The 27,360-nt window shown below is 38.1% G+C and overlaps 3 protein-coding genes across 7 annotated transcripts; 2 read left to right on the top strand and 1 right to left on the bottom strand.

The window, feature by feature from the left end:
- The first annotated feature begins 471 nt into the window (after positions 1–471).
- LOC141444882 (zinc finger Y-chromosomal protein-like) lies at positions 472–8,120 on the top strand. Of its 3 annotated transcripts, none has more exons than XM_074110620.1 (10): positions 472–656; positions 818–925; positions 1,616–2,086; positions 2,969–3,115; positions 4,307–4,512; positions 5,166–5,279; positions 5,583–5,783; positions 6,171–6,282; positions 6,781–6,885; positions 7,979–8,120. In XM_074110620.1, the coding sequence occupies exons 1-10, from the start codon at positions 543–545 to the stop codon at positions 8,105–8,107; spliced, it is 1,707 nt and encodes a 568-aa protein (XP_073966721.1). In that variant the 5' UTR covers positions 472–542; the 3' UTR covers positions 8,108–8,120. The 3 variants fall into 3 exon arrangements, with proteins under 3 accessions (XP_073966721.1, XP_073966720.1, XP_073966722.1); XM_074110619.1 differs by having other exon boundaries at positions 4,292–4,512; XM_074110621.1 differs by lacking the exon at positions 7,979–8,120 and having other exon boundaries at positions 4,292–4,512; positions 6,171–6,308.
- Positions 8,121–8,507: 387 nt separating this feature from the next.
- Positions 8,508–17,935, bottom strand: LOC141444877 (uncharacterized). Its single transcript, XM_074110610.1, has 9 exons — positions 17,558–17,935; positions 17,055–17,186; positions 15,895–16,950; positions 15,366–15,508; positions 14,370–14,480; positions 13,117–13,323; positions 11,975–12,086; positions 11,152–11,256; positions 8,508–9,522 (listed from the first exon to the last, which is right to left on the bottom strand). Exons 1-9 carry the CDS (start codon positions 17,684–17,686, stop codon positions 9,349–9,351), a joined length of 2,169 nt encoding a protein of 722 aa, XP_073966711.1. The 5' UTR covers positions 17,687–17,935; the 3' UTR covers positions 8,508–9,348.
- A 681-nt stretch (positions 17,936–18,616) lies between these two features.
- Positions 18,617–26,270, top strand: LOC141444886 (uncharacterized). 3 transcript variants are annotated; one of them, XR_012453230.1, is made up of 9 exons: positions 18,617–18,945; positions 19,483–19,599; positions 20,223–20,690; positions 21,257–21,456; positions 22,974–23,081; positions 23,794–23,872; positions 24,448–24,589; positions 24,760–24,871; positions 25,726–25,814. XR_012453230.1 is itself a non-coding variant. In XM_074110629.1 (9 exons), exons 1-9 carry the CDS (start codon positions 18,796–18,798, stop codon positions 25,924–25,926), a joined length of 1,560 nt encoding a protein of 519 aa, XP_073966730.1. In that variant the 5' UTR covers positions 18,617–18,795; the 3' UTR covers positions 25,927–26,270. The 3 variants fall into 3 exon arrangements, 2 of the variants coding, with proteins under 2 accessions (XP_073966730.1, XP_073966731.1); XM_074110629.1 differs by having other exon boundaries at positions 24,448–24,572; positions 25,726–26,270; XM_074110630.1 differs by lacking the exon at positions 24,448–24,589 and having other exon boundaries at positions 25,726–25,840.
- The last annotated feature ends 1,090 nt before the right edge of the window (positions 26,271–27,360 follow it).

Here is a 27,360-nt window from a genome sequence, read left to right as displayed (position 1 = left end):
GGGCTACTACGAACCTCTAAACTCAAAGTTCGTATTGTACCGTCCCTCTCGATCTCGTATTAAATAGTATAAGCGTCAGCGGGATGGCAACATACGAAGTTCGAGTAGCCAGTCACACGGCATACGAAAGGTTTTTGTCGTGGTACCTACTGACAGATATAAGTGCTACAGATAAGGTAACATACGACACGTTGTTTAAGTGACACGAAACGCACATCTGTAGCCGCGGTAACTATGAGTTCTCGATTTGTTCCATCATTTAGAAACATGTTTTTGTTTTTATTTATTTGTAACTAAGTCTATGCAACGAAGATACATAAGTCAATCAAAACTTTATTTATATTTCTTTTTTGGAATTGTTATTATATAATTAAACAACATTTGCATTATAGATGTTCAACCAAATCAGAAACGACTATCTTCTGAGTTTATTTGGTAGCACATCAATGACATTTGATAACGCTCGGACTTAGTGACGGGGAGCAACCACGAATCAGTTCACCTCATCGAATATTTGTATTTTATTGAATAATCTATTAATAATGTTCCCGTTAGCTGTTTGTCAGGGTTGCTTGACTTACGAAAGAAGATTAGTGCCGATTGGAAAACATGCCAAGCTGTACCAGTCGCTATTATTGACGAAAATAAACAATATAGTAAGTGAACGAGTAGGTACTCATTCCACGTAAAATAAGTGATAAAGTGCAATCAACACGAAGAACTTTTTTTTATCGTTTGATTCATTTGAATACTGATGCCTAAGCATTTTTTTTACTAAGCTGTCATGGTCATCCTGATTTGTTTTTTTTTTCTCTAGGACAAGCAAAGGAAGCTGTGCTGGGAATGTCACAAAATGTTGGATAATATTTATTCATTTCGATTAAAAATTACTGAGGCTCAGAAACTTTTACATAATAGTTGTTTGGTAAGAATTCATGCTACCTTATATTATAATTAACATTGTAAATAATTTATGTAGTATTTCAGGCAATATCTGACCCTATTCCAATGTGGTAAGGTGCAAGAATGATTACTTTTAGCATGTTGGTGTTGGGCTGGATTTCTGAAACTTATTTTTTAATATATTTATTATTTTTAATATATGTATTTTTTTTAACTAATAGAAGCCAATAATTTAATAGAATTAGAAGTTGATACTTCAAGAGCAATGAGATTTAAAAAAAAATACTCCACTAAAGTGATGTAAAACAGTGAGTTTATGCCACTTTGCTTTTAGAAACTTTTGTTCTTACAAAATACTATACTGACTACAGGAATCATGTAAGTAATGTATGTACACATACATAAACCACAAAGGTAGATATCGTCTCTACTTTGAAAAAAATCTCATACCTCAAATCAATTTGTCAACAAAATTGAACCTTAAAATAATGCACATAGAGTTCACTCAAAGAAATTGTTGATTTTGAGGCACAAGCATTTTTAAAAGTAATGAATATAGTTAGTTATCCATATGAACATATGGTTAGTTGTCTGTCACAAAATACAAATTATCTAATTAAAAATTTCTGTTTTTACCATTTTTATTTCTTTAATTTTTTTTTTGCTCAATAGCTTATGTCAATTTCTATTCATGTTTTTTTTTGTTTCACAGGCACAATACAACTCTTTATCTACTCTATCTCCTACAACTAAAGTAAATGATTACAATTTAATTGTAAATGATGAAATCAAACACACAATACCAATGGAATTTGATATCAGCATAAAACATGAAGACCCTGAAGGTATAAACCTAGTTTCAATCATTGAACCGAAAGACGTCAAACCATCTGTTACTTCTAAATTAAAACTTGATACAATACAAGTAGAAATAGTTAAGAACGAAGACGACACACATTTTGATGATGGAATAGACGACATAGGACTGATAAGTGATTTGGAATTTAAAGATGAAAAAGATATTAAAGTTGAATTGGATGAACCACTTGTTTCGCTTGATATACTTGAGAAGAAAAGCGAGATAATTGTTAAGAAAGTTAGGAAGAAGAGAGGTGTTTTGAAACAGAAATACAGGACTATTATTTTGGGAGACATTCCGGATAAACGGAAACTGTATGATAAGGTATAAGTTGACTAAATTATTATGTAAATTTATTTTATTATCATTCAGCCCAGGGTCGGATTTAGAGGTGTGGAGGCCTTGGGGTAACAAAGGAAGGCCTTAAATTCTTCCCACTGCTGGGTATTGGTTTCTTTTGTCACTGAGCACACTTGAGCTGTACTATCACTATTATTAGTCTACCTAGGGTTCTGAAAAAACAGGCACAGCCAACCCCTACTTTTTCTCATATAAATATTGACAAATCTACTAAAATCTACAACAAATCTTGATGTCGAATTTACCCACTTCCAGTTTTAGAATTGACTTTTAATTTGGTTATGCAAGTTGGATGACAATGCAAGTACAGTCAACAAAAAGTATGGCAAGCAAATTTGAACAAAAACTTATTATTATTTTTTAATAAGCTTCTGTCCAATGCGGGTTATCGCAAATGAATTCGCCGCTAGAGGCACTAGTGTAGCGTGAGGTCTCCGAAATGTCAAATCTCATAGTTTTTGGGTGAGCTACGCGGGTTTATTTATAATTAGATTTTTTTTGTGAATATTTTGCATTACCTGAAATTAATTATGGCAATTATGCGTTACGGGGCAATGAATGTCTGTGTTTTGAGACAGTTTTGTCTTTTGGAAACTTTTGTCCTCCCTTTTTTTCCGAACAAAACGGGACTAAGCAACACTGTGGTTGCTGGATATTTTTATGGTACGGTTTTAAGGTGTTTTAAATATGATTTTAATCTAAACTTTGTTTTAACGCCCGTAATAACAGACTCTGAAAGCCACACTTAAAAACCTCACGCAACAGTGCGCCATCTAGTGAGACAAAAAACGATAGCCCTCATTGAACAATTTTGTCAGCGTCAAGGTCAAAACTTTACTCTTTAAGGTAAAACTGGACTACAATGGAGTACAAGAATGGCTGCAGCAAAAGAGAGCGTCACGGAACCAGAAGCGGTTCCAGTGCGAGCGCTGCTACTCCGGGTTCGCGACCAAGAAGTACTACGACCGCCATCTGGAGGTGCGCCACGCGAAGGTAACGCCATCTGTTGACCATTATATATAAGTATAACTTTGTGGCTATCGTAGCGCCACCTAGTATCGAATGGATGAAAGCATTTATTTAAAACCGGCCAAGAGCGTGTCGGACACGCCCGAAATAGGGTTCTGTAGCGATTACGAAAAAATTAAGTAATATTTTTTTAAGGATTTCGTATTTGGTACGGAATATTCCAAGTTTAGGTATATTTTATACCTTAGGATGCTATTTACTCTTAAACTACTAATATTTCTCAAGAAAACTTAACCGTTAAAGTTTCCTTGTAAGTTTGATATAGGTACTACTATCCTGAATTTTTAAAAAAAATTCCACCCACCTGTTTAGATTTTAGAGAGGAGGGGGCGTGTCCCCCACACTCGATTTTAATGAAAATTTGCACTTTAAAGTTGAATATTTTGCAAACCAATCACTGAATCAACCCCCTAATGGTTTTAAAAGATCTATCCAACGATACCCTACACTACAAGGTTACGACTATGGGAGGTATTCTAAAAAAAAAATTTTTGAACTTTTTATTGTACCATTTTGTCGGCATAGTTTACATAATATATATATTCGTGCAAAATTAAATATGTCGCTAAGTCGAACTTTCTAATTGACAGAGACACGTCTATTGGCATTATTGTTTTATGACATGCAAACGATTATCAACTTTAGGGTTGTAGACCACATATTTGGTTGATGGTACATTCAAGAGGGAAATTGTATAAGTTTCTTCAACTATACGCAGGGCCGGATTAACCCCTCGCATGCGGGAACTAAAAAAAGTACTGAATTCTAGTCTCATCTGTTTTAATAAGCACAAATTCTGCTGATTTAAAAAAAATACTAAAAGATACAATTAAATTTGGCACTGATCAGCGCCTAAAATACGAGGGGTTAATCATTTCGGGGCCTTGGGAGAATGCAGTACTCGGGGCCCCTTTTTAGCCGTTTGAAGATCAGCTCTTTTCAAGTTTTATAACTGTAGAGTAGACACTGAAGATACAAATCCAATTAAATTTTCACGTGAAACATTTCTAATTTTTTCTCTGCAGCGGGGCCTCCAGCCGCTGCAGGGTCCCTATGCAGATGCCTACTCTTCCTAATGGTAAATCCCGCCCTGCCTATAGGCAATGTCGTCTGGGTATACATGTTTCACTCAGTCAATAGTTCGTTTTTCAACAGCGTCTAGGCAAATACGAGTGCGACGTGTGCGGCTTCAGATTCGGGGAGAAGTCTAAGCTGGCGTACCACATCCGCAGCCACTTCGTGCAGTTCGTGTGCAAGCTGTGCGGCGCGCGCACCTACACGCGCGGCGAGATGTACGCGCACTTCACGCACGGCCCGCACGGACGGCTGCGCGAGTGCAGAGTCTGCGGGATGCGCTTTGAGTGAGTATCACAGACCAAATACTGAATCGTCTCGGGCCGTGTGCTCCGGGTTCGTATCGAATGTGGTGACTATAGCGCCATCTAGCGAGCGACAGGGCAAAACCTAAGTTACTAGAGTAGTCTTTTGTTTGCCTTTCTACACGGGGAGATATACTGAACCACTGGAGATATACTAAATCATCTCTGGCCGTGTAGTGTGGTTTGTTTCGTATCTGTTGTGGCGACAATAGCGCCATCTAGTGAGCGACAGGGCCTTACCTTATCCATGGCATGCGGTTCGAGTGACTTTAACAGACTAAACACAGAATCATTTCTGGCCATGTGATTTGGGTTGTTAATGTGGCGACTATAGCACGTGTTACATAGAATTTAGTAAAATATTGTAATATTGTTATTTTGTACTGAAAATATTGAATAAATTATTTTATCTTATCTTATCTTATCTAGTGAGCGACAGACCTAGGTTAGTTGAGCGTTCTCTTCGATCTTTCCATCTAAAATGGTCTTAATCTATCATGTGACTGCTTTCCGTGTTCTGCACGCTTCCCAAACGTGTGGACCCGACATTAGATGACCTATGTAAGACGTTTGTGCCCACTAGATTAGTAGATGTCGCTTCTGACGTTATTTATGTTTTCTGTGTTTCTCAATAGATGTCCCAACCGGCGCGAGTTCTTCGACCACTATAGAGAATTACATGAAAAACACGTCTGCGATCACTGTGGGAAGAACTATTTGAAGAAAAAGACCTTGATTTCACATATTGCGTACGTATATTTAATTTGTGTATTTAAAGTAATTATTAAAATAATTTCAGAGCCTGATTTGCCTTCCAGTGCCAGGTCAAAACTTTGTACGCCACACTTCTACACAATTGTATTTTATTTAAAAATATTCTTACGCTAGAAAATTGCATAGTAATTATAATTCAGTATTTATTTAACTATAACACCTAATCTTACAATAATTGTACACGCGTGTTTTTTGCGGCTGACGTATTAAAAAAAAGCAATATTTCGCAGCCGAATTTGTGGGAAACAGCAAGAATGTATCGTAATTAAAATTTTCAGCAAACTCCACACGATTTACAATTGCAACATATGCAACGTGACGTACTCTACGCGCGACTCCTACAAACGCCACCAGAAAGAGAAACACGAAGTGGACATGAGCGAGCAAAACTACTGCGTGGAGTGCAATATGCAGTTTATGAACAGCGCCACCTACAATATACACATAAGGTCTAGCGTGAAACACCGACCCACTCGCGCGTAAGTATACTTGCACTGCTTCAGTTGTGGCGACTCCTGGCGTCATCTTGTGGGCAAATATTGAAACCCCACATCCTTAGCGTCATCGGAGTTTCTCAACTCGGACGCTTATGTATACAACTTTCGACGCTCTCCCTTCGGACTTCGGTCCCCAGGCATAACACCTAGTTCGTATCGTACCGTCACTCTCACTCTCGTATTAAATAATATAAGTGTCGGCGGGACGGTACGATAGAACTTCGATTTTCGAATTTCGTAGTAGCCCTGCTGTCTGGAGAGATCTCTCTATTGTAGCCTCTCAATCCCACACGTGCTTCTCCAGTAGTGGACTCCTTATTTACCGTCCTTAAGACACAATGTACTATCGTTCTTTTTTTGTTGTTGCAGCTACCCGTGCCCGGATTGCGGGAAAGTGTACACGAAGAATATAAGCATGAGGAATCATTACAAGCTTGTGCATTTGAAGAAGAGCGACTACCACTGTGCCATTTGTGATACGGTTCGCAGTTTACATTTCAATAGGGGGTAGACTTCGCTCATTCTGATTTTCTGTCATTCACATTGACTGGTTGTCTGGAAGAGATCGCTCTTAAGCGACAAGACCGCCTATTGTCTACCCTGATTTTGTGTTTATATTATACATTTTTTGTACTGATTTGTGGTGTTCAGTAAAGAATACTTGTATTGTATTGCGGAATATTACTGAAAACGTTTAATTTTCATCAGACCGTCAATCTGCGAGGGTTACACGGTAACTCTGTCGTCATTCTGACAGAATGATGGAGACTGAACTGATACCAGAATGTGCGTATTACCAATGTCATAGAGTAGTTGCCGTCTTTATCGCACTGAGATCCGATCTTTTCCTATGGAAACACATTATTCACTATATCTGTACATTTCTGTGGTGTGCATAAAAGTTGTGGCGACACTAGCGACATCTAGTGTGGAATAGCAAGAACTAGTGACAGTTGAGTGAGTTCGTGTTTTGTTTCAGTATTATTTGACGGGACACCGGCTGCGTTACCACCAAAAGTATTTTCACGACAAGTTGCCTAAACCGAAGAATAAACTGTGCAAGTACTGCGGAAAGGGGTTCAATGTACGTATTCAAAGTTTGAAAGTAAAGGTTGACAACCCATCACACCGTAGCATACCATTACCGTAAACCGTACTAGCAACGTGTCAGGCGAAAATATATTGGTACTGAAATAGTACATTGTGTCTTAAGGGCGGTAAATAAGGAATTACGAACGAGAGTCTATTCGAAGCCCGAAGTCGAAGACTGAGGGCTTTAATGAGTCGATGTTCGTAATTCTAGTAGGTACCGCCCGTGCGACATACAATGTTTTTCATCACATTTGCGAGTCAAATTTAATATTTCTAAAAGAAAAAATATAATTCTTCCAAATATCTGGTCACGTAAATCCATTTTGAAGTTGATTTTGAATTTCCCGCTATTCAAAAAAGTAGCGTCGAGTCGCAGCCACAAGATAGCTTCTTGCAGGAATGGTCTTGGTCTTGGAAGCTGATTTCATAATCTCATTTAGTAGCAGTCCTGGCAGTTGTATAAATAAAAGAAATTCGAGTGAATGAAAAAAAACACTTTAATAATAATAATAGAATTTTTTATTCACCATCACAAACCAAAAATTACAATAGGTACAAGACAGATAACATTATTAAGTGAGGCAAAATGGACAAGAGACTCAGCGAGGTCGCTGGTTTTCAGTCTCCAACCAAACTAAAAACTAACTTAACTGGTCTACTTACTACGGTAGGTGTTTGCCGAAATTGAAGACTTTTTTTCCAGCGATAAAGCTCAACATGTTCAGCTTAATCGCTAAATGACACGCGACCATATTTGACTTTGGAAACAAACGAGCGTCGAGTGACTGCATGTGGCCCCACATATAGTCTCGGAGCAAAGCCGCGGACGGACGGACAGACAGACATGACGAAACTATAAGGATTCCAGCTACAGATTAGAACCCTAAAAATGGTAAAAATTGGTTCAGCGTAATTTATGAATGACCCCTTTCCGCTTTTGTAAGTTTGTTATAGTACATTGTGTCTTATAAGCACATTAAGGTCGAGGGTTTTATTTGGGGGGTTGCAACCAAGATAGCCTGCGTGTTACGACACTGTTTACGAGCAAGTGTGATGAAAAGTTATATATTATGCTTTTCTTTCAGAATAACAGAATCTTGGACAACCATGTTCGCACGCACACGGGCGAGCGTCCGTTCGGGTGCGAATTCTGCTCGGCGGCGTTCACGCAGAAACAGTCGCTCACCGCGCATCTCCGCTCCGCTCATAAATAAATCATACAACATACTAAATGTCTCATTTATTCAACGTGATGTTTCGGATTTCCGTTAACTTCAACCCTTCATATGACTTGGCACTGATCAGCGCTACACTTATATATTACTACGAGTAGCTTTTGCCCGTGTGGAATTCGGTTATCACGCCCTGTTCCCTGGGGAACTGTGCCTTTTCCGGGAAAAAAAAGTAGCCCATGTTACTCTCTAGCCCATAAACTATCTCTATGCCAAGAATCACGTCGATCCGTCGCTCCGTTTCGACGTGAAAGACGGACAAACATACAAACACGCACAGTTTCGCATTTTTAATATTAGCATGGAGACGGTGATGATGGATGGTGGAGGTGGATTTGGTCTATTTAAACTCTATTTCAGATTCAGTCGAAAAAAACAAAGATTATAATTTCGAAAATATATTTATAACCCCTAATTACAATTTTCATAACAAAAATTACCTTTTTTTTTTAAATGTGAGCATAGCACTGATTTGATCTGTTACGCTTGCTCTTATTTTACGGAGGCCTTTAGCATGATGCGTGGCGAGATGCTTCTGTAGTGGGAAGTTGATTTTCTGTTTTCTGTCACGCTGCGTCTTGGGGGCCTCTTTGTTTAGTGCAGCGGGGGCTTCACCACGGCGGGACAGTGCGGACATACGTAGGGACGCTCGCAACTAAACATCTATTTCAAGGGCCACACGTCAGTTGCGGGGGCCTCACGCTTGTGTCGTGGGGCCTCTTTGTTTAGTGCAGCGGGGGCTTCACCACGGCGGGACAGTGCGGACATACGTAGGGACGCTCGCATCTAAACATCTATTTCAAGGGCCACACGTCAGTTGCGGGGGCCTCACGCTTGTGTCGTGGGGCCTCTTTGTTTAGTGCAGCGGGGGCTTCACCACGGCGGGACAGTGCGGACATACGTAGGGACGCTCGCATCTAAACATCTATTTCAAGGGCCACACGTCAGTTGCGGGGGCCTCACGCTTGTGTCGTGGGGGCCTCTTTGTTTAGTGCAGCGGGGGCTTCACCACGGCGGGACAGTGCGGACATACGTAGGGACGCTCGCATCTAAACATCTATTTCAAGGGCCACACGTCAGTTGCGGGGGCCTCACGCTTGTGTCGTGGGGGCCTCTTTGTTTAGTGCAGCGGGGGCTTCACCACGGCGGGACAGTGCGGACATACGTAGGGACGCTCGCAACTAAACATCTATTTCAAGGGCCACACGTCAGTTGCGGGGGCCTCACGCTTGTGTCGTGGGGGCCTCTTTGTTTAGTGCAGCGGGGGCTTCACCATGTTGCGAAGCGAGGTGCTTCCGCAGCGGGTAGGGCTGAGCGAACGCGGCGGGACAGTGCGGGCACACGTGGGGGCGCTCGCCTGTATGCGTGCGCATGTGGAACTTCAGGACGCGAGAATGCTGAAAAAAAAAGGAATTCATTAAACAGAGAACATTTAAAGGGCCAAGTGCGAGTCGGACTCGCGTAGCATTATCTATACAACATGAGATATTAGCAAAAAAAAAACACGTTTGCTGTATGGGAGCCGCCCCTTAAACATTTATTTTATTTTAATGTAACTATTTATTTTCAAAGTGAATATACGACTAAATACTCAATGAATATTTCAAGCGTCTACCCGTTGCCGATTAATATCGAGCAAAAAACGGCAAAAAAATAGCGTTTGTTAGTGCAGTAGTTCAACTGACTTAATGTTTTATTGCGGGATCACGTAGTAGAGTGTATAATGCTGTAAGGGCTGTGTTGAATACCTAAAGGCATAAATATCGGGCACATCGATTTATTTGTCCATGTAGGGTTACGCGCAGCACGGATTGCGACTTGTTCGGCTGGTCTATTTTTAGTTTTTCTGTAACGTTGCTGTCTATACTCCATTTATTTTAACATTAACTTAACGGTAAATTTTGCGCACTTTTTTAAATGAAACAACGGAACTATTTAAAACTGTGTGAACTTCTATACTAAAAACATAATAAATAACGCTAATAAATGTACATGTATGTATTTTTAGTCCATTTGTGTTCGAAATATCGAGAAACGTGTGTTACAATTTGACCGTTAATTCAAACCTTAAATTAAACGGAGTATAGCTATTACGGTTCATGAGATACAGCCTGGTAACAGACGGACGGACAGCGAAGTTTTAGTAATAGGGTTTCCGTTTTTACCCTTTGGGTACAGAACCCTAAAAACTACCACACCGGAGTTAATCCCACTACAATATTTAGTGGCAAAAAATCTGACCCTCCAATGTATGCAGAAACAGGTATACCTAGTGCCATCCACGACGACGCGTGATTTTCTCAAAATTAGACATTAATGACATTGTAATAAGAACCACGGCACGCATCATCGTGAATGACTCTACCTGTAATTATGCATGTAGAATGGGCACTTTGTGCTGCTAAGTAGGGTAAATCGTCAATTACTAGTCACTGTTCAATAACTGGCCTCCTTATACTAAAAATGAATTCTAGTCAACTCTAAATAGGGTTCATTTTTAGGGTTTCGTAGTCAACTAAGATGGTAGTAAGTACATCAATTTACAAGGACAATTATGAATTATTAGTACTTTAAGGGGCTGTTTCACCATCCATTGATTAGCGTTAAGCGACGGTTAAATGTGATGCCGTCTCCGTCTATCCGAACAAAACAAAAAGAGACGGCATCACACCTAACCGCCAGTTAACACTAATCAATGGATGGTGAAACAGCCCCTAAGAGTAGGTAAATAGCAGCCTAAGGTATAAAATATAACTAAACTTGGAAGATTCCGTACACAATACAAAATCCTAAGAAAAATATTACTTGAATTTTTCGTAATGGCTACGAAACCCTATCTTGGGCGTGTCCGACACGCTCTTGGCCGGTTTTTTAGTTTAAGGAGTCAAATGTCAATTACTGGCCACCCTTCGATAACCTTATACTGAATGAATTCTGGTCACCTACAAATAGAATTCATTTTTAGTATAAGGTGGCCAGTTATTGACGATTTACCCTATATATTTATTATTATTATTTATACTGACAGAGAAGCCGCGGCCACACATGCTGCATAGTTTGTCTTTCGGAAGCTTCTTCTTCAGATGCACAGAGTCAATGTGCATGCGCAGCCCACAACTGCGACCGTAATACTGGAATGAGAAAAAAATGTTCATACACAAACTCTTTTTGCATCGGCAATTTAAAATTAATTCATTTTTTTAATAAAACTTATTTATAATTTATAAATAACACGCGTAAACTATTCGATCTGGTAGTTAGAATTAAAATTCTGTGATTTTACAAAATTCCTTGCAGGTCTTCATTGAGATTTTGTATATAACAATTGTCCAAAATTTCAAGATTCTAAACCTAGCGGTTGAAATTTCAAGATTTTATCCCTTTCCCTTGGGAATATGGGGATAAAAAGTAGCCTATGTGTTATTCCAGAGGTCTAGACCTACATACCAAATTAACCATGACAACAAGCTAAAAAGTTAATACGGTATTTGACAACTTCTGAATTTGCCATATCTTAATATTATTATGAAAATATAGATATACAGACAGTGTTTAGTGAAGAGAAAACTTAAATCGGCTGAAAATTGGATTAATAGCGATTTTTTAATCTATATACCTGTCTCTTTCTCAAACGCTTTTCTCTATGCAGCAAGTATGGCGGTACTGGCGTGTGACGTCACGTCTTTCTCTTTCTAATCTTGAATTTCAAACCTTTATAACTTTGTTATTTGTAAAGGTAGCTTAAAAATTGTTTCTCTATTCGATAACAGGTATTGTGTAGCTTTAATTTATAAAACACATACAAAATAATCAAATACCGTATTGACCGAAATATAGAATGTTACCTACTTTGTCGCATTGCGGGCACTGGAACTTCGTCTTGTCGCTGTGAAAGCGGTCGTAGTGCAATTGCAAACTATTTTTGTCCGCCATCAACTTCCCACATTTCGTGCACGGGATTCTGCAAGCAAACCGACATCACACATCACACACATACATGAAAGAACAATAAGAAATAAGTAAATATCGTGAGACAATGAGGGCTATCGTTTTTTGTCTCACTAGATGGCGCACTGTTGCGTGAGGTTTTTAAGTATGGCTTTCAAAGTCTGTTATTACGGGCGTGAAAACAAAGTTTAGATTAAAATCATATTTAATACTCCTTAAAACCGTACCATAAAAATATCGAGCATGCCACAGTGTTCCATAGTCCCCGTTTTGTTCGGAAACAAGGGAGGACAAAAGGTCCACTCAGATTTTTTTTAAAGTAGTCACGAAATCGTTTTGCGAAAAAAAAAATTATTCCTTTGCGGCGGTATGGCGGCCATTGGACCTCAAGCTGTCAGAGGCGTGTCTAGCCCATGTAGCGTCCGTGATATACGTGGTAAAAACGGTACAATATAGAAAAAAAAAACTTAAGAAAATAAGATAATCGCGGAGATACTGCAGCGTTCTCGCCACGTGCGCGCTCCGCCAAGAAACCGCCGGCAATAACGCTAGCGTGCACAAGCTCTTAGGGTCTCCGCGCTAGATACAACGCGCAACGGGGTCTAGTGATGACCAGGGGTCGGACAAAAAGTGCGGATGACGTAAAAATGAAGTAATCTTGCACACAAGATGATGTTTTTATTTAAACTGCCGTGTGACATGTAGTAACAAAGTAGCATTAATGAAGTAACAAAATAATCGTAAATAAATCAATGGAATTCAGTGAATAAAATATCAAAAATACTATTTGATATCATCCTATAAGTGTAATGACCCGGATAACTCACGTCTTAAATCGAGTTTAGCTCGACATGTTTCGGGCTAATCCGTAGCCCTTCGTCTTCGGAGCAACGCGTCTCAGCGGCTGCTGCAACACGCGCACATAATCATCATCGGGTCATTATATTTAATATAAGTGAGTCTCACGGTAGTTTCATGTTCAAAATCCTATAAGTGGTTTGACGTCATCGGCACTTTTTGTCCGACCCCTGGTGACGACTTACCTTGGCGTCTTTCCACTATGCACGCTGCTTTTTTTAAGATGCTGCTCGTAAGCGTAGACGGATGGGAGTTGTTTGTCGCACGGCACGCAGTAGCACTGCTCGGGCGTGCTGTCGTCTGTCTGGTGGCGGCGCCGGTGCAGCTTCAGCCTCTCTGTGCCGCTTGTCTTCTTGCCGCAAATGTCGCACGGCACGGGGGTGTGCCGTTGCCTGCGAACGTTACAAATTATTAAGATAACTAGGGTTTACCTCCTTTCCCATTGCCACTGAACAAGCTATCTCCTCATTTCTGATGCTAAAGGCAAATCTCTCCGCGCGCCGTTATCGAGAGAGTCGTGTTCAGATGTTTTTGATCAAATTTTTGCTCACAAGTTTATGAATTCGACTGTACAGCGTTTCTTAACCTTTTTGCCTGGCGACCCAAAGTATACATTATATAACTAAAAATCATTGGCGTATCTAGTCTAGGGTTATTTTTCATGGCCTGGATTTTTGTGTGAAGATATCAGTATTATAGAATTTTAAATCAGTAGTCCAACATCCTGAGGTGGGCGGCACTAGACCATACTGGGGTGGGCACGGCCCACCCGGCCCTCTATATACGCCTATGCTAAAAATACCGCTAAACATGATTATAAAATATAAAAACAGCACTTATTTAGATTTTTTTTGTAGTCTTTTTGTATTTTTTATTTCAACTCCAAATTTGTTACTTTTACGGGTATCCCGTGAGGCCGTGAAACCATATCAAAAATACAAAGTGAGACATGGATGCACAGAAAAACCAGAAAGAGACCAGCACTGGGAATCGAACCCAGGTCCTCAGCAATCCGTGCTGCGTACTATAACCCCTACACCACTGCTGGACAGGAATCTAGACACGAATTTTTCCCATGCATACATATCTCAGGTCTCTCGACGAAACATAGATGTCGCTAGTGCTGCTGCTTAAGAAGCATAGTAGAAATAAGCAACCTGAGATATGTATGCATAGGAAAAATTCGTGTCTAGATTCCTGTCCAGCAGTGGTGTAGGGGTTATAGCACGAAGCACGGATTACTGAGGACCTGGTACATGCTCACGGTGAATACTTCGAAAAAATAGATAGCAATTTCTTTTGGCATGACCCTCGTACCACTCGAGCCGAGGTTAAGAAACGCTGGTCTGATACTTCGATAAAATGACTAATGAATATTGCCCTGAATGACTAATGAATGAATATGGGAGGGAGGGGGGTTGTCGAAAGTGGTACTAACCTCACATGCGCCTCCAAAGCTTTCGTAGTCGAGCTAATGTGAGCGCACAGGTTACAGCTACGTTTTTGCTTATGGGACTCCATAAAGTGACTCCTGCCTTCTTCTATGTTCCTATAAACAAACATGAATTTACTTTTCTTTTTTTTATACGACTGGATGGCAAACTGGTAAAATATCACCACCGCCCATAAACATCTGCAACACCGGGGGTATCGCAAACGCGTTGCCAACCTAGAGGCCTAAGATGGGATACCTCAAGTGCCAGTAATTTCACCGGCTGTCTTGCTCTCAACGCCGAAACACAACAGTGCAAGCACTGCTGCTTCACGGCAGGATTAGCGAGTAAGATGATGGTTGCACAAGGTCCTACCACCTGCAAAAATATATGATATATGAACATCAAACTTTATTAAGATTGGTCTTTTGGAATCTTTTTGTATTTTTGATTCAATTCCAAATTTTTACTTTTACGGTCATCCCGTAAAACCGAAATTGAAAACACAAACTGAAATATAGATGCACAGAAAAAACAGAAAAATAAGACCATCACTGGGAATCGAACCCAGGTCCTCGGTAATCCGTACCGCGTGCTATACCGCTACACCACTGATGGTCACTGATGACCATCAAAAATACAAACACCACTGATGGTCACTGATGACCATCAGTGGTGTAGCGGTATAGCACGCGGTACGGATTACCGAGGACCTGGGTTCGATTCCCAGTGATGGTCTTATTTTTCTGTTTTTTCTGTGCATCTATATTTCAGTTTGTGTTTTCAATATCAAACTTTATGTCATTTATGATAGAGTTTAAAGTTCAAATTACAATAAGTCCTTTATAAAGGACTCTGGACGTTAGGAGGATAGACACACAGACACACATAGTGGTTAAACTTATAACACCCCTCTTTCTGCGTCGGGGTTTAAAAAGAGATGTCTTGCGGACCTGAAACTAAAAATTGAGGAAATAAACATTTTACTAGTTGTCACTTACCAAAATTCTTTGTCACACTCCTTGCAAGAGTACCGCCGGCGGTGCAAATACTTCATGTGTGCCTCTGTGTGTTCTTGTCTTACAATTTTATGGCAAATGTTGCAACGGTACATCAAGTACACCGGATTGGTGCACCTGGCAATCTGAAAATAGTATATTGTGAAGCGGGAGCGAAAAGTGCGTCATTCCCTACACATACTAATTTAAATAATGAATTAAATCAGGCGTTACTTTGCGGTGGTCTATATCAATGAACTATCATACAAACACCCACGACCTTACAATAGCTATGTTAATGCAACAAATGTGTGTTCATACAGCTCTTCTGCTTCCATGCTAAGAACAGACATACCACACAAACCCAACTATCACCATCACCCTACGCCAACTTGTTTCGAACTCAATCAGAGTTCATTATTAGAGATACCAAATGTTACAGCTGCGCCAGTGTAGTGTGGTGGTGGTGATATAGTTATAATAATAATAATAAAATCAAAATAAATGAATGAAATGAAATGTATTAACTTACTTGCTTATGGCGGTTTCTTTTATGTATGGCTAATGTTTTGTGCATTTGGAAGCACATACCACAATAATTGCAGCCGTACGGCTGTTCTTCACTTACATATGAAAGTTCATTATCTAGAATATGTTTGACTTCTTCAGGGCCTAAATCAACTTTAGTAAAATATTCATCCAATTCTTCAATTATATTAAACATTATGCAAACGCTGTTTAACCACTTGTCTCTAGTTCCTACTCCTTTTCTCTTAATTTTTACACAATTATGTAAAGTTTTATAACAATTTATACCATCTTTTTCTTCAAAATCAGGATCATTATTATCATTTTCACTGTCACTTTCATCTGAATGGTTTTCTTGTTCAATATTATGAATATCAACTTCAATTTTCTCTTTTGTATTTTGATCTTTTACATTTCCTAGCTCTAAATCTGCGCTTCCTTCAGCACCGTCATCATTAGTGACTTCATTCTGTAAATCTTTTGCTGCTGTGTCTCCAACATCTGGTGTTTGGTTTTCTTTCTTCACTTTGACATTTTGAATTGGATCTTTGCGATTCAAACATCTCTTACGATTTGATTGTTTAATTTTTCTTTTTAATGTATTACCTACTCTAATTTTAGTCTTTTTCACATCGTTTTTATTACCATTGTTTCTATTTGGATACAATGGACGAATAATATCTCTCGAACTTCTTAAACCTGGTCTATTCCCTTTTTTAACTGGAACAGTTTCAATTTTTTTTTTTTTAATTTTGGTTTCCAGAGAACTCTTAGTATTCACTCTTTTAAGCTTACGTTTGTATTTCTTTCTCGGTATAGTTTCTACTATACTGTTCTCCATTGTTTCTACAAATAAATCTAATTCAGTATGTGTCTCTAAAGTATCAGTATCTTCAAAAGTGTGATCATCATCTGGATTTAAATTTTCATTAAATACAAGTTTAGTTTCTTCTTTGACTGGAATTATTAATTGTTCTTCAATATCATCAAGATCATCTTCAATTATGACATCATAATCTTGTTTATAACAAACGTGAAGTTGGGATAATCCTTCAGCAGGCTAAAGGGAAAAAAACATCAAAGAAAAAAATTTTTTTTTAAGTACAATTATAAGGCATATGCATCGTTGATAATGCTGGGATGTCTTACTGTGCTAACACTCACCAATTGCCCCTCCAATTCCACCAGTTCATGCAGCAGCCTGTGAGCCTGCTGCACCTGTGTCTGGAACAACTTCAACCTGCGCAGAGAGGCATTGCATTCCCAACACAGCTGCATCGCCGGAGACTTCAATGCCTGGTTGGACAAACTTTTCATGAAAATCATGATAATTTATTGAATCAGATGTTACTTTTTGGAGGGCTATGTCAGTGAACTATGTAAAAACAACTAATTTTCTCAGTTGCTACCTTATCCTCCTACCTTCAACATTCTTTATATAGGAATTATTGTGTATTGTATTTGACATCAAACTCTCGTATATGTGAAATAGTTTCATGTTCACAAAACTAATATTTGATTTGGGCCACAGGAGGTTATCATAGCCATAGCTACGTGTAACATCTGGTGGCATGGTGAATGGTTGTGTTGTTCTGATGATGAATTCTGGTTTTTGGTGAATGTTTTTGAATGATAAAAATTTGATACCGATCACAGTTGCGATTTACCTCCAACTTTTGTTTGTCATCCAAAAGACTGAAATACAGATTATAATTTGCCAGCGGCGACAGTCTCCGGTCCGTACTAAAGCAGCCGCGGCATATTTCTTCGCCAAATTCTCTTTTTACAGCGTACATTTTATTATTTAGCTCAGTGTCAACGACACAACAAGCAACAAACACTGCACTTGGAAGCGTAAAGTAAATAAGAGTAAGTTAATTTATACTGAACTTCTTACATTATGGTCGTTTTAAATATAATTTATAGGCGCTCTTTATTATTATTTATTTATTACGTTTTTTGTTATTTTCATTCCCACGATAATAAACCTGGTAATTTGACTAATTTAACTACTGACTGTACCAGTGTAGCCTAACCCTACCCTATCTTCTTTGACGGTGACTGACGAGACACTTGCGTTTTTTCCGTTTTACGCCATGAACGTTTCAGGCCAATAATTTATAAAAAAATATACTTAAATCCCGAGGGAACAAAAAAAAAAATTCTTTTTAACTTAAAATATTTCGTATTGATTTCGTAATAATAAACAAAAATCACTAAAAAAATTTTTTTTAATGTTTTAAAATTAAAAAGAAATTTTAATCTCGTCAACTTTCATCGCGTAAAACGGAACTCTATTTCAATAGAGCTTGACTTTGCCTATCGACCGAATCGATTCCACAATCTTGTCAAATCGTCTGACTCGCATCATCTGTCAATTAGTACGAGAGCGAAGGCCCTTAAATGCGTTTTTTTTCTTTTGTTACTTTTTTATTCAGTTTTGTTATTACCGATTTTGTTCATTTTTTTACCGTTATTAGTTTTGATATAGTGCCATAGAAGACCGCATGGTTTGTGAGATCCCGATAGACAAGCAAAAACACTTGCTACGCGGATGTAGCCGTAGGCAAAAACTAGTTAAAAATATAGACTATCACTAATAAAATCGATTACACACCCTTAGCATATGACAATTGAATACTTAATCGAGAATCGATATAATTAAATCGATTCGAATTTACATTGTTACAACCCTTTAATTGCTTAATGACATGTGTCACCTCACCGTCCGTACCGTACTCATCCTATCCGAAACTTGACAGCTAACAAAATAGTTTTTTTTTTAGATTTTTTTCTTGTAAAGTTGTCTAAATATTTATATTATTTTATGTGAATATGAATAAAACAAATTTTCTATGTAATTAACTTGAGCTAGGGATTGAGTTTACATTTTTATTGTGCCAGAATGATTTGCGAAGAAGAATCTAAGCACGGGTTTAACTTTAAAGAAGTTCCACAACAATGCCACACTTGTTTAAGTGTAAGCAGAAAACTCTCACCTTTGGGACCGAATATGGATATACTAAGAAAAATAATACCACAGTGTACTTACTGGGTACGTATTATGTTTTACGAAAATTGTTTTATTATGATTTTGCACAGTAATACGTGTAAGTTTTAGAATGAAAGGAAAGTCTCTACCTAAGTCACTATAAGCTGCTATAAATGTAAATAATGTATTATTTAGCAGGATCAGTCAAAGTATTAATGCAACAAAAAAAAAACGTTATACTTAGGCTTAAAATGAATTAATTAATTTTTTATTTTTCCTTTCTTTTATAATTGTTTGTTATTTTTTTTCTTTATTAGTCCGTTCAGACAGGCTAAGGTCAAGGACCAAATTGCCTTTTCTTTAGTTTTAATAGTTGTATTTATTATTACTCACCACTAAATCTTACAGTTTGGCAAGTAATACTACCAAATGTAATATGTCTTAGGTCTTAATATATGAATTAAAAAAAAATTGTTGTGTCCATTTTGCGAAAAAAAACTTGTTCATGTTGTTCTAGTATTTATTTTTTTACTAAAATGATTTATTGGATATTGGTGATGATGATAAATGATATTTTTAACAAATACTCATTGTTAACAGAGCACTTGTAACATGAAGTCAGTTGGAATTTGCTGGGAATGCAACAGTGTTCTGGTAAAAATTCTAGAATTCCAAAATAAAGTGCTGAGAGCTACAGAAATTTTACAATTGGGCCAGGTGAGTTTTGCAATGTGAATGCATCTTACTAAGAGTGATGTCTTAATCATAAACACTAAGTAACATTTGATTGCTTACATTTTATATTAACACATTGACTTCTGGGATTTGTTAAAAGAAATTGGAACAATTAAAAAAATTGAAAGTATATGTCGTAGCATTACTATTTTGCATTTTTTCTAAACTGCTTAGATAATTTACTGAGAAACAATGTTAATGGGCTAATCAACTATTTTACCGACACTTTGGGCGTCTCCTGCGTTACCAAAATTGTCTCTGGCGTTACCAAAAAATCGTACTTCCAACAAGATATTTCACGGTTTAATAGGTTGAACTTACGTAGGATGGCATGTATTCATGTACACCATATATTAAATTACAGAAAAAACATGTTTAGGTACTTACAAAAATCTGCAATTGTTTGAAAAATGTCGCAAACAGATTAGTGTGGGTAAAAAAGTTGATTGGCCCATATAATAGTGATGAACAAAATTTTAGTATCACCAAATTAAAATAACACAATTGTAGAGCTTAAGCAGTTTTTTAGTGAATAAAAAACTATTTTTAATTGTATTGAGTATAAAAAATAACATATAATAATTAATTATTCCATATTTTTCCAGGCATACCTATATAGCACCCTTTCCAATCTAACATCAGTCATATTCAATGATTCAAGCACAAATGTTATCAACATCACCGAGACAGACACTGATACAAAACTAGAAACCATAGACTATGATATAAAAGACGACACTGGGCACATATCAGATGAATTTACACAAACCATAGAGATAGAGTCTTTCAAAATTGAATTAAATGAAGTTGTAGAAAATAATAAAAAAGTAAAAAATAATAAGTGGGCTATGAAAAAGGCTTTGTTAAATAAGAAACCTAAATTTAAAGTAATATTGGACTACAAAGATATTTTTAGAAAAATTAAAATAAGTTCTGAAGAAATAAGACTATGTTTGGAGAAAGAAAGAGATAGTGAACCATATAAAACGAAAAAATACAAATGTGAGAGCTGTGTGGTTGGGTTTAAGGATGAAAATGCATTGGCACGCCACAGCGAAAGATATCATAGTCAGGTTGATATTTTTCTTTTTATTTTCTTTTTAATGGGTTCTTAAGCAGAATTTTAATAGTTTCTGACGTTTTTGCTGATAAGGGGGAGGTGGGGTCCCTCTTGTCAGCAAAAATTAAGCAAAGTCCTAACCCCCTCCCCCATATTTTTACTTAAATAATTAATAAATATTCAACACCAAGCCTAGCTAAAGAGTAAAGCTAATTTGAACCTTATGTCACTGTGTTAAGATTACTTTGATGCTGCTGTACTTGGTGTTGATAGGTAAATGTATATCTTCCAGACAACTTACGAATGTGCAGGGATCATTTAATAATGACTCTACCACAGTTATAATCTAATTATTTTTCTTTTGCTGCACTTTCAGTTGATCAATCAGATACAATCGGACTCATTTTGCTTAGAAATATAATTACATACTTAGTAAATATGCATTCTAAACAACCAGATATTCTATTCATTCATGAATTTAAAAAAACCTTGGTTGTCAGGAACTGAATTAAAAATAAACGAACCACAAGTTTTCATATTGTAATCTCATTTTAAATAAAAAAAACTTATCTTTTCCAGTCTCTAGGCACATACATATGTGACATCTGCCACACTCATAAATCCAAGAAAAATCAAATTGTACAACACATCGCTACCCACTATAACAAGTATGTGTGTGTGCTATGTCCTTACTCCTGCTACCACAAACGACACAGAATCTCGCATTGGAAAACACATAGGAAGGCCTTTCAGTGCATCAAGTGTAAATTGAAATTTGGGTGAGTGTACTAAGCCAAGCGAATATGGTATTTGACTATTTTTATATGTTTTATAAATTAAAACTTTCCAATGCCTGTTATCGAATAGATAAACAAATTTTAAGCTACCTTTACAAATAACAAAGTTATTAAGGTTTGAAAGTCACGATTAGACAGAGAAAGACATACTTGCATGTGACGTCACATGCAAGTAGCGTCATATACCTAGTGCCATTCACAAAGACGCGTGATTTTGTCACATTAATGACATTTTAATAAGAACCACGGCACGCGTCATCGTGAATGACTCTACCTATACTTGCTGCATAGAGAAAAGTGTTTGATAAAGAGACATGTATATTGATTTTTCAAAAAATCATTATTAAATATACTGACCCGGATAACTCACGCCTTAAATCGAGTTTAGCTCGGCATCTTTCGGGCTAATTCGTAGCCCTTCGTCTTCGGAGCAACGCGACTCAGCGGCTGTTGCAACACGCGCACAACGACGAAGACGAAAAACGACGTTAAGACGTGAGACGACCGTGACCGTGATCCGAGAGTGAGTGAGTGAGTTATCCGGGTCAATATATTTAATATGAGTGAGTCTCACGGTAGTTTCATGTTCAAAATCATTATAAATCCAATTTTCAACCGATTTAAGTTCTCTCTTCGCTTAACAGGTCTATGCAGGAGGCCTATGTCCAACAGCGGACGGCGTCCTATGACTGATATGATGATGACGCATTTTCATGGAGTGCATTGGCATATATTATTGGGCGCAAAATCTAGTATAGTAGGAATTATTTCAGCTGTCCCTGTCTCGTTAAGACCCAACCTTTGGAACAAAATGAAATGAAATGTAAGATAAAATAGCTCATTAAAATAACAACTTTATTATTTACAACACAGAGTTCATTTTTAATAAATCTTTGTTGGCAAATAATGTTTTTCAAAATTGATTGCGTCGTAGACAAGCAGCCACATGGAAAAGTATTATCTGCGAACATGTATTTATTTTAAAATGCAGTTTCTGCTCTAAACAATAAAGTCGTTATTTCAATGAACAGTTTTATTTTATATTTCCGTTCATTTAAAACTGATTATTATGCGGTTGAGGGCAGAATAGAATACATTGGCTTTGTTCGAAAGGTGGGCTGTTAACGAGATCGGGACACCTCAAAAAATTCCTGCTATAATGAATAATAATAAGAGCAAAATAAATTGAAAATTGATAAGCGGTTTCATAAAAGAAACCTGTTTTGTTCGGTATAGTAACAAGCAAGTCCCACTGCAGAACAGGCCTCCATTAAGACTGAGAGGGCTTGAGCCGTAGTTCTCACGCGGGCCCAGTGCAGATTGTTTAACACACGCCATTAAATGTTTTCTCAGCTTTGTTTCGCAACATATGGCTTTTATTTACTTATTTCATTTATCCGGGATGCCAACAGGGCACACAATCATTATTACATTTAAACTAGTTAGATATTTTTGTTTCGTTTGGGCCTCAATTATAGATGAACACATATATATTTCAGAGCGCGACGTGAGTTTTTCAAACATTACAAAGAATGGCATGAGAAGTACATTTGCCACCACTGCGGTGTCAGTTTCAAGATGCGATATTGCATCAAGGACCACATCAGGTAGGTACTTACTAATAAATAGCTTGAAGTATAATTTTTCTTCTAATAGCATTTATTTTTCAAAACTTAACGAACAGGAAGACGAAGCGTTGGCAGGCCTCCCACAAGGTGGAATGATGACATCGTGAGAGTTGCGGGCTACCGGGGGATGCAGGTGTCGAGTTGTTCATTGTGAGGGGAAGGCCATTTTTCGGCAGTGGACGTCTTCCGGCTGATTATCTATCTATCTAATACCTTTAAACAAGCAATTCTTGTATAATCAGAATTTCGGAAACGGCTCCAAAGATTCAGATGAAATTTGGTATGTAGAACCGGGGATGAAAAATCGATCTAGCTTGGTTTATCTCTGGGAAAACGCTTGGTACCGAGTTTTAGCCCGAGCGTCGCCCAGGTACTTTAATATTAACCAATGAAAATTTACAGCATTACAGTTCATATCAATGCACTGCAAATTTAAAAATGACAAAATAATCATATAAAACAACAGTACCATATAATCACAAACAGGTAATAAAATAAAAAAAGTTATTTAGGGATTTTCATACTTGCTTCCCTAAAGCGACGAAAGACCACACCCTCCGGCCAGAAGTCGGAGTGTAGGAACATCTGCTGGTGCTTAGCCGGCACTTGGAGTCTAAGGGAGCGAAAGTTGTTAGCCCTGTTCGACTCGACATGTGTTAGATGATGATGATGATGTTTGTCATTGGAACAGGAAGCAGCACTCACCGTTTGTGTGTAAGCAGTGCGACAAGAGCTTCTCGCGGTACAACGGACTGTGGCTACACAACAAGGTAACGAATTTCCAGAGTGTTACCATCTGTTACCATTACTTTGTTATCTCTGGCAACTACTAAATGAATCTATCATGGAACATTGACACTAATAGATCTAGATATAAAACATGCCAGAAGTAACCACCAATTATTAATTTAAACGGTAACAATGGGAGTTTTAGTTCCAGTAGTTACCATTGGTAACACACGCGAATAGCCCATCAGCTTTCACACGTGCAGATTTTGCGATTTTATTGATAATACTAACGTAAATGCTCGGTTTCACTCGAGTTAGAAATACCTTCAAGAGACAAATTTGAAATTTACAATCTTAGATTTTGGCCTAAAGAGGGTAACATTTTCAAAACACAACGTTTGCTCAGACAACGCCATCTATTGATTGCAGACGAAATTAAAACGTCATGTAGAAGGCTGAGGTACTTCAACGTACTTGAACAGTGCTCTATATTCTTATTTAATGTTAAATATTATTCTACGAACACATACGAGTATTACCGGAATATTAAGTATCATTTAGGTTGGATGGCCGCCGCACCTGAGAACCTTTCGTTAAAAAAAATGTTTTCTGGCAGGTGTGTCACACGACGCCCTCGCAAGGCGCTTACTGCGTCGAGTGCGACAAAAGATACGTCGACGTGTACCGCTACCGCTGGCATCTCAGCAACAGCGCGCGGCACCGCCCCCGGACCAAGCTACGGTATAAAAACTGGACAAGTGCGAGTTATTATCAAGCTATTATTTACTATGGAATTTTGCCGCCCCCTAAAATGCCTCCCGGGGCGGTCCGCCCCCCCTCGCCCTCGCTCCGCTACGCCATTGGTCTTTATACCTTAAGGGGACGCAACTCTTATTTAATAAAAAAAATTGGCTACTTCAAATTGCAGGATCCCGTGTCCGGGCTGCGACAAAGTGTTCACAAAGAAGATCTATATGAAGGACCACTACGACCTTGTGCATCTGCGCAAGTACAAGTACAGATGCGAGCAGTGCGACAAGGTACTAGCAGCAGGATTGACTTGTTTCCTGGATTAACCTCTTCACCGCCAGTCATCCAGTCGTGACAGCCAATGGAATGCCTCACATGACGACAACTCGAAATTAATCCTTCTGCAATGGAATTAAAAATCAAGTTGATTTGTCGCTGGTTTTTCTGTGGCGTACAGAGTACGTCACTTCGTTTCGTTTGTGGCGGTGAAGAGGTTAAAAAAAACTGTTTAATCAGTCGGTTAGATCCATCAGTGAATATTGCAATGGACAATATTTTTTTCCATTGTGAATCAATAAGAAATGACAAAGATGAAGTGAAGACCAGCAAAAAAGTACAGTCAGCATACAACAAAAAAAACAAACAAACATCACGCCTGTATTCCCAAATGGGGTAGGCAGAGCACACGAAACGTTACCGCTTCGGAGCCACTTTTAGCAATTTTAGGTTTTAAGTTTGACAAAAACGGTACAATAGTGACAGGTTGCTAGCCTGTCGCCTACGGTATACCTTAACCTATATCCTCAGTCGCCTCTTACGACATCCACGGAAGAAATGGAGAGGTGTAATTCTAACCCGACGCCACACGGGTATCATACAAGACGGTCAGCATACAAGATTGCATTAAATAAGCTTTTCTTTACTGTACCTGCAATTTTGTGTGTTTGTATTGGTGTCAAGTGTCCCATGATATTTATTTATTTATGTCATGTTGTTCTTATTTTCGTACCAAATGTCAAGTTGATGCCACTGTACGCACACAAGAATAGAATACCTGACATGTAATAACAGCGGGATTTTGCTATTCATTTTATTCATTCTCCTATTATGCAATCAATTCTTCATGTACCTATTTTTTTTGTAGAATTTTCTGCGCAACGCGGACCTGTGCCAGCATAAGCGGCGCGTGCATGAAGGCATCCTGCCCCCCCGGAATAAGATCTGCTACGTGTGCGGGAGGGGGTTCACTGTGAGTCACCTCGCTCGCCAAACACACTTGCAACGCGACGCCACGCCACACGCACCACGCACCAGGCGTGTCAAATTGAAATCGATTATTCTGTAAATAGGGCGCAATCCCGTGCTCAAAGGGTAAAAACGGGACCCTATTACTAAGACTTCACCAGGCAGTATCTCATGAACCGTGATAGTTAGACAGTTGAATTTTTCACAGATTATGTATAACTGTGGCCGCTATAACAACAAATAATATAAAGAGAATAAAATAAATATTTAAGGGGGGCCCCCATACAACAGACGTGATTTTTTTGCTAATGTCTAATATTGTATAAATAATGGTACGGAACCCTTCGTGCGCGAGTCCGACTCGCACTTGGCTGTTTTTTTAAACTATCATTGCCAAGAAGAATGCGCCGCAAGAAACTTAGCAGTCATTTTTCAAAATGAATAATTACAAATAAATATAAATATAAACTCAGTGCTTTAGTGTCAAACTGTTATGCTGTGTGAGTTTTTACAAATAAATAAATAAATAAATAAAATTACAGTATAAAATTAAAGAAAAAAAATACTTGAGAAAAAGATACTAATAATACAGGGATGTATGGAGTCCCTTAGTTGTCGGTACCAATCAGTCCCATATAGTTACTATGGCCAGGTGCAGATTTAAGACACGTCACGTAACACGCGTTCCCACGCGGAAAAATCCAATCGATCTGGATAATTTGCTTCATCTAAGGACGCTGTTTTGCAATATTGTGTTAACCTTTATTAATTCCGCAATTCAATGTCAACCCTTAGCAAAGAATTTTAAAACTTGACATTGTTTTGCAAAATTACAGTGAGTTGACTCAGTATTGCAGAACAGCGTCTTGCGCCCTTTGTCATTTTTTAACCGACGATAAAAACGGAGGAGGTTCTCAAGTCGACGCGTATATATTTTTTTTATGTATGACCACGCATAACTTTTCACAGAGTAGTTCGGTTTTGATGATTATTTTTTTAATGGAAAGGGTACATATACCCCAAGGGTGGTCCCATTTCAATTTGGGAAAAATATTTCTACCCTAAGAGTAGGAAAACAGGGGATTATTGATTGTTCAGTCACTGATTGTAATGTATGACCAGGCATAACTTTTTACAGAGTAGAATGATTATCATAATCCTTTTTTTATTAGATAGGGTATAACTTGAAGTTGGTATTATATAAATTTGGAAAAAAAAATACCCCAAGGGTGAGAAAAAAGTATAAAATAAAAAAAATTGAACCGCCGAAAAAACAGAAAATCAAAAAATAATAAACCTTTTTCTCCTATTTTTTTAACTTTAATCTAGGTACTAGTTTGAAGTCGGTGCCTCAGTACTAGCCATCAGGAGTGGACCTATAGTCGTCTGCCTAATGGGCTTCTATCACTCCTGATGGGTATTGCAAAATGACAGTGAGTTGACTCAGTATTGCAGAACAGCGTCTTGCGCCCTTTGTCATTTTTTGTTTGATTAACAGATGAAAAAATGCGTGACCAATATTTTCTGTTAGTCT

Source organism: Choristoneura fumiferana, chromosome 30 (assembly GCF_025370935.1).
Source record: "Choristoneura fumiferana chromosome 30, NRCan_CFum_1, whole genome shotgun sequence".
NCBI classification, from domain to species: Eukaryota; Metazoa; Arthropoda; class Insecta; order Lepidoptera; family Tortricidae; genus Choristoneura; species Choristoneura fumiferana.
The sequence above is the reverse complement of the archived record's forward strand: the minus strand, read 5'-3'. Positions and strand labels throughout refer to the sequence as shown.

Bases quoted from the DNA above. Each gene is read 5' to 3' on its own strand.
- LOC141444882 (XM_074110619.1), top strand. From the start codon at position 543: ATGTTCCCGTTAGCTGTTTGTCAGGGTTGCTTGACTTACGAAAGAAGA. The intron at 926-1,615 runs GTAAGAATTCAT...TTTGTTTCACAG, and splicing joins TTTTACATAATAGTTGTTTG to GCACAATACAACTCTTTATC. The intron at 5,784-6,170 runs GTAAGTATACTT...TTGTTGTTGCAG, and splicing joins AAACACCGACCCACTCGCGC to CTACCCGTGCCCGGATTGCG.
- LOC141444877 (XM_074110610.1), bottom strand. From the start codon at position 17,686: ATGTACGCTGTAAAAAGAGAATTTGGCGAAGAAATATGCCGCGGCTGC. The intron at 16,951-17,054 runs GTGAGTGTTAGC...TTTTCCCTTTAG, and splicing joins TGGAATTGGAGGGGCAATTG to CCTGCTGAAGGATTATCCCA. The intron at 15,509-15,894 runs GTAAGTTAATAC...TACTATTTTCAG, and splicing joins AAAGAAACCGCCATAAGCAA to ATTGCCAGGTGCACCAATCC.
- LOC141444886 (XM_074110629.1), top strand. From the start codon at position 18,796: ATGATTTGCGAAGAAGAATCTAAGCACGGGTTTAACTTTAAAGAAGTT. The intron at 19,600-20,222 runs GTGAGTTTTGCA...ATATTTTTCCAG, and splicing joins AAATTTTACAATTGGGCCAG to GCATACCTATATAGCACCCT. The intron at 24,573-24,759 runs GTATAAAAACTG...TTCAAATTGCAG, and splicing joins CGCCCCCGGACCAAGCTACG to GATCCCGTGTCCGGGCTGCG.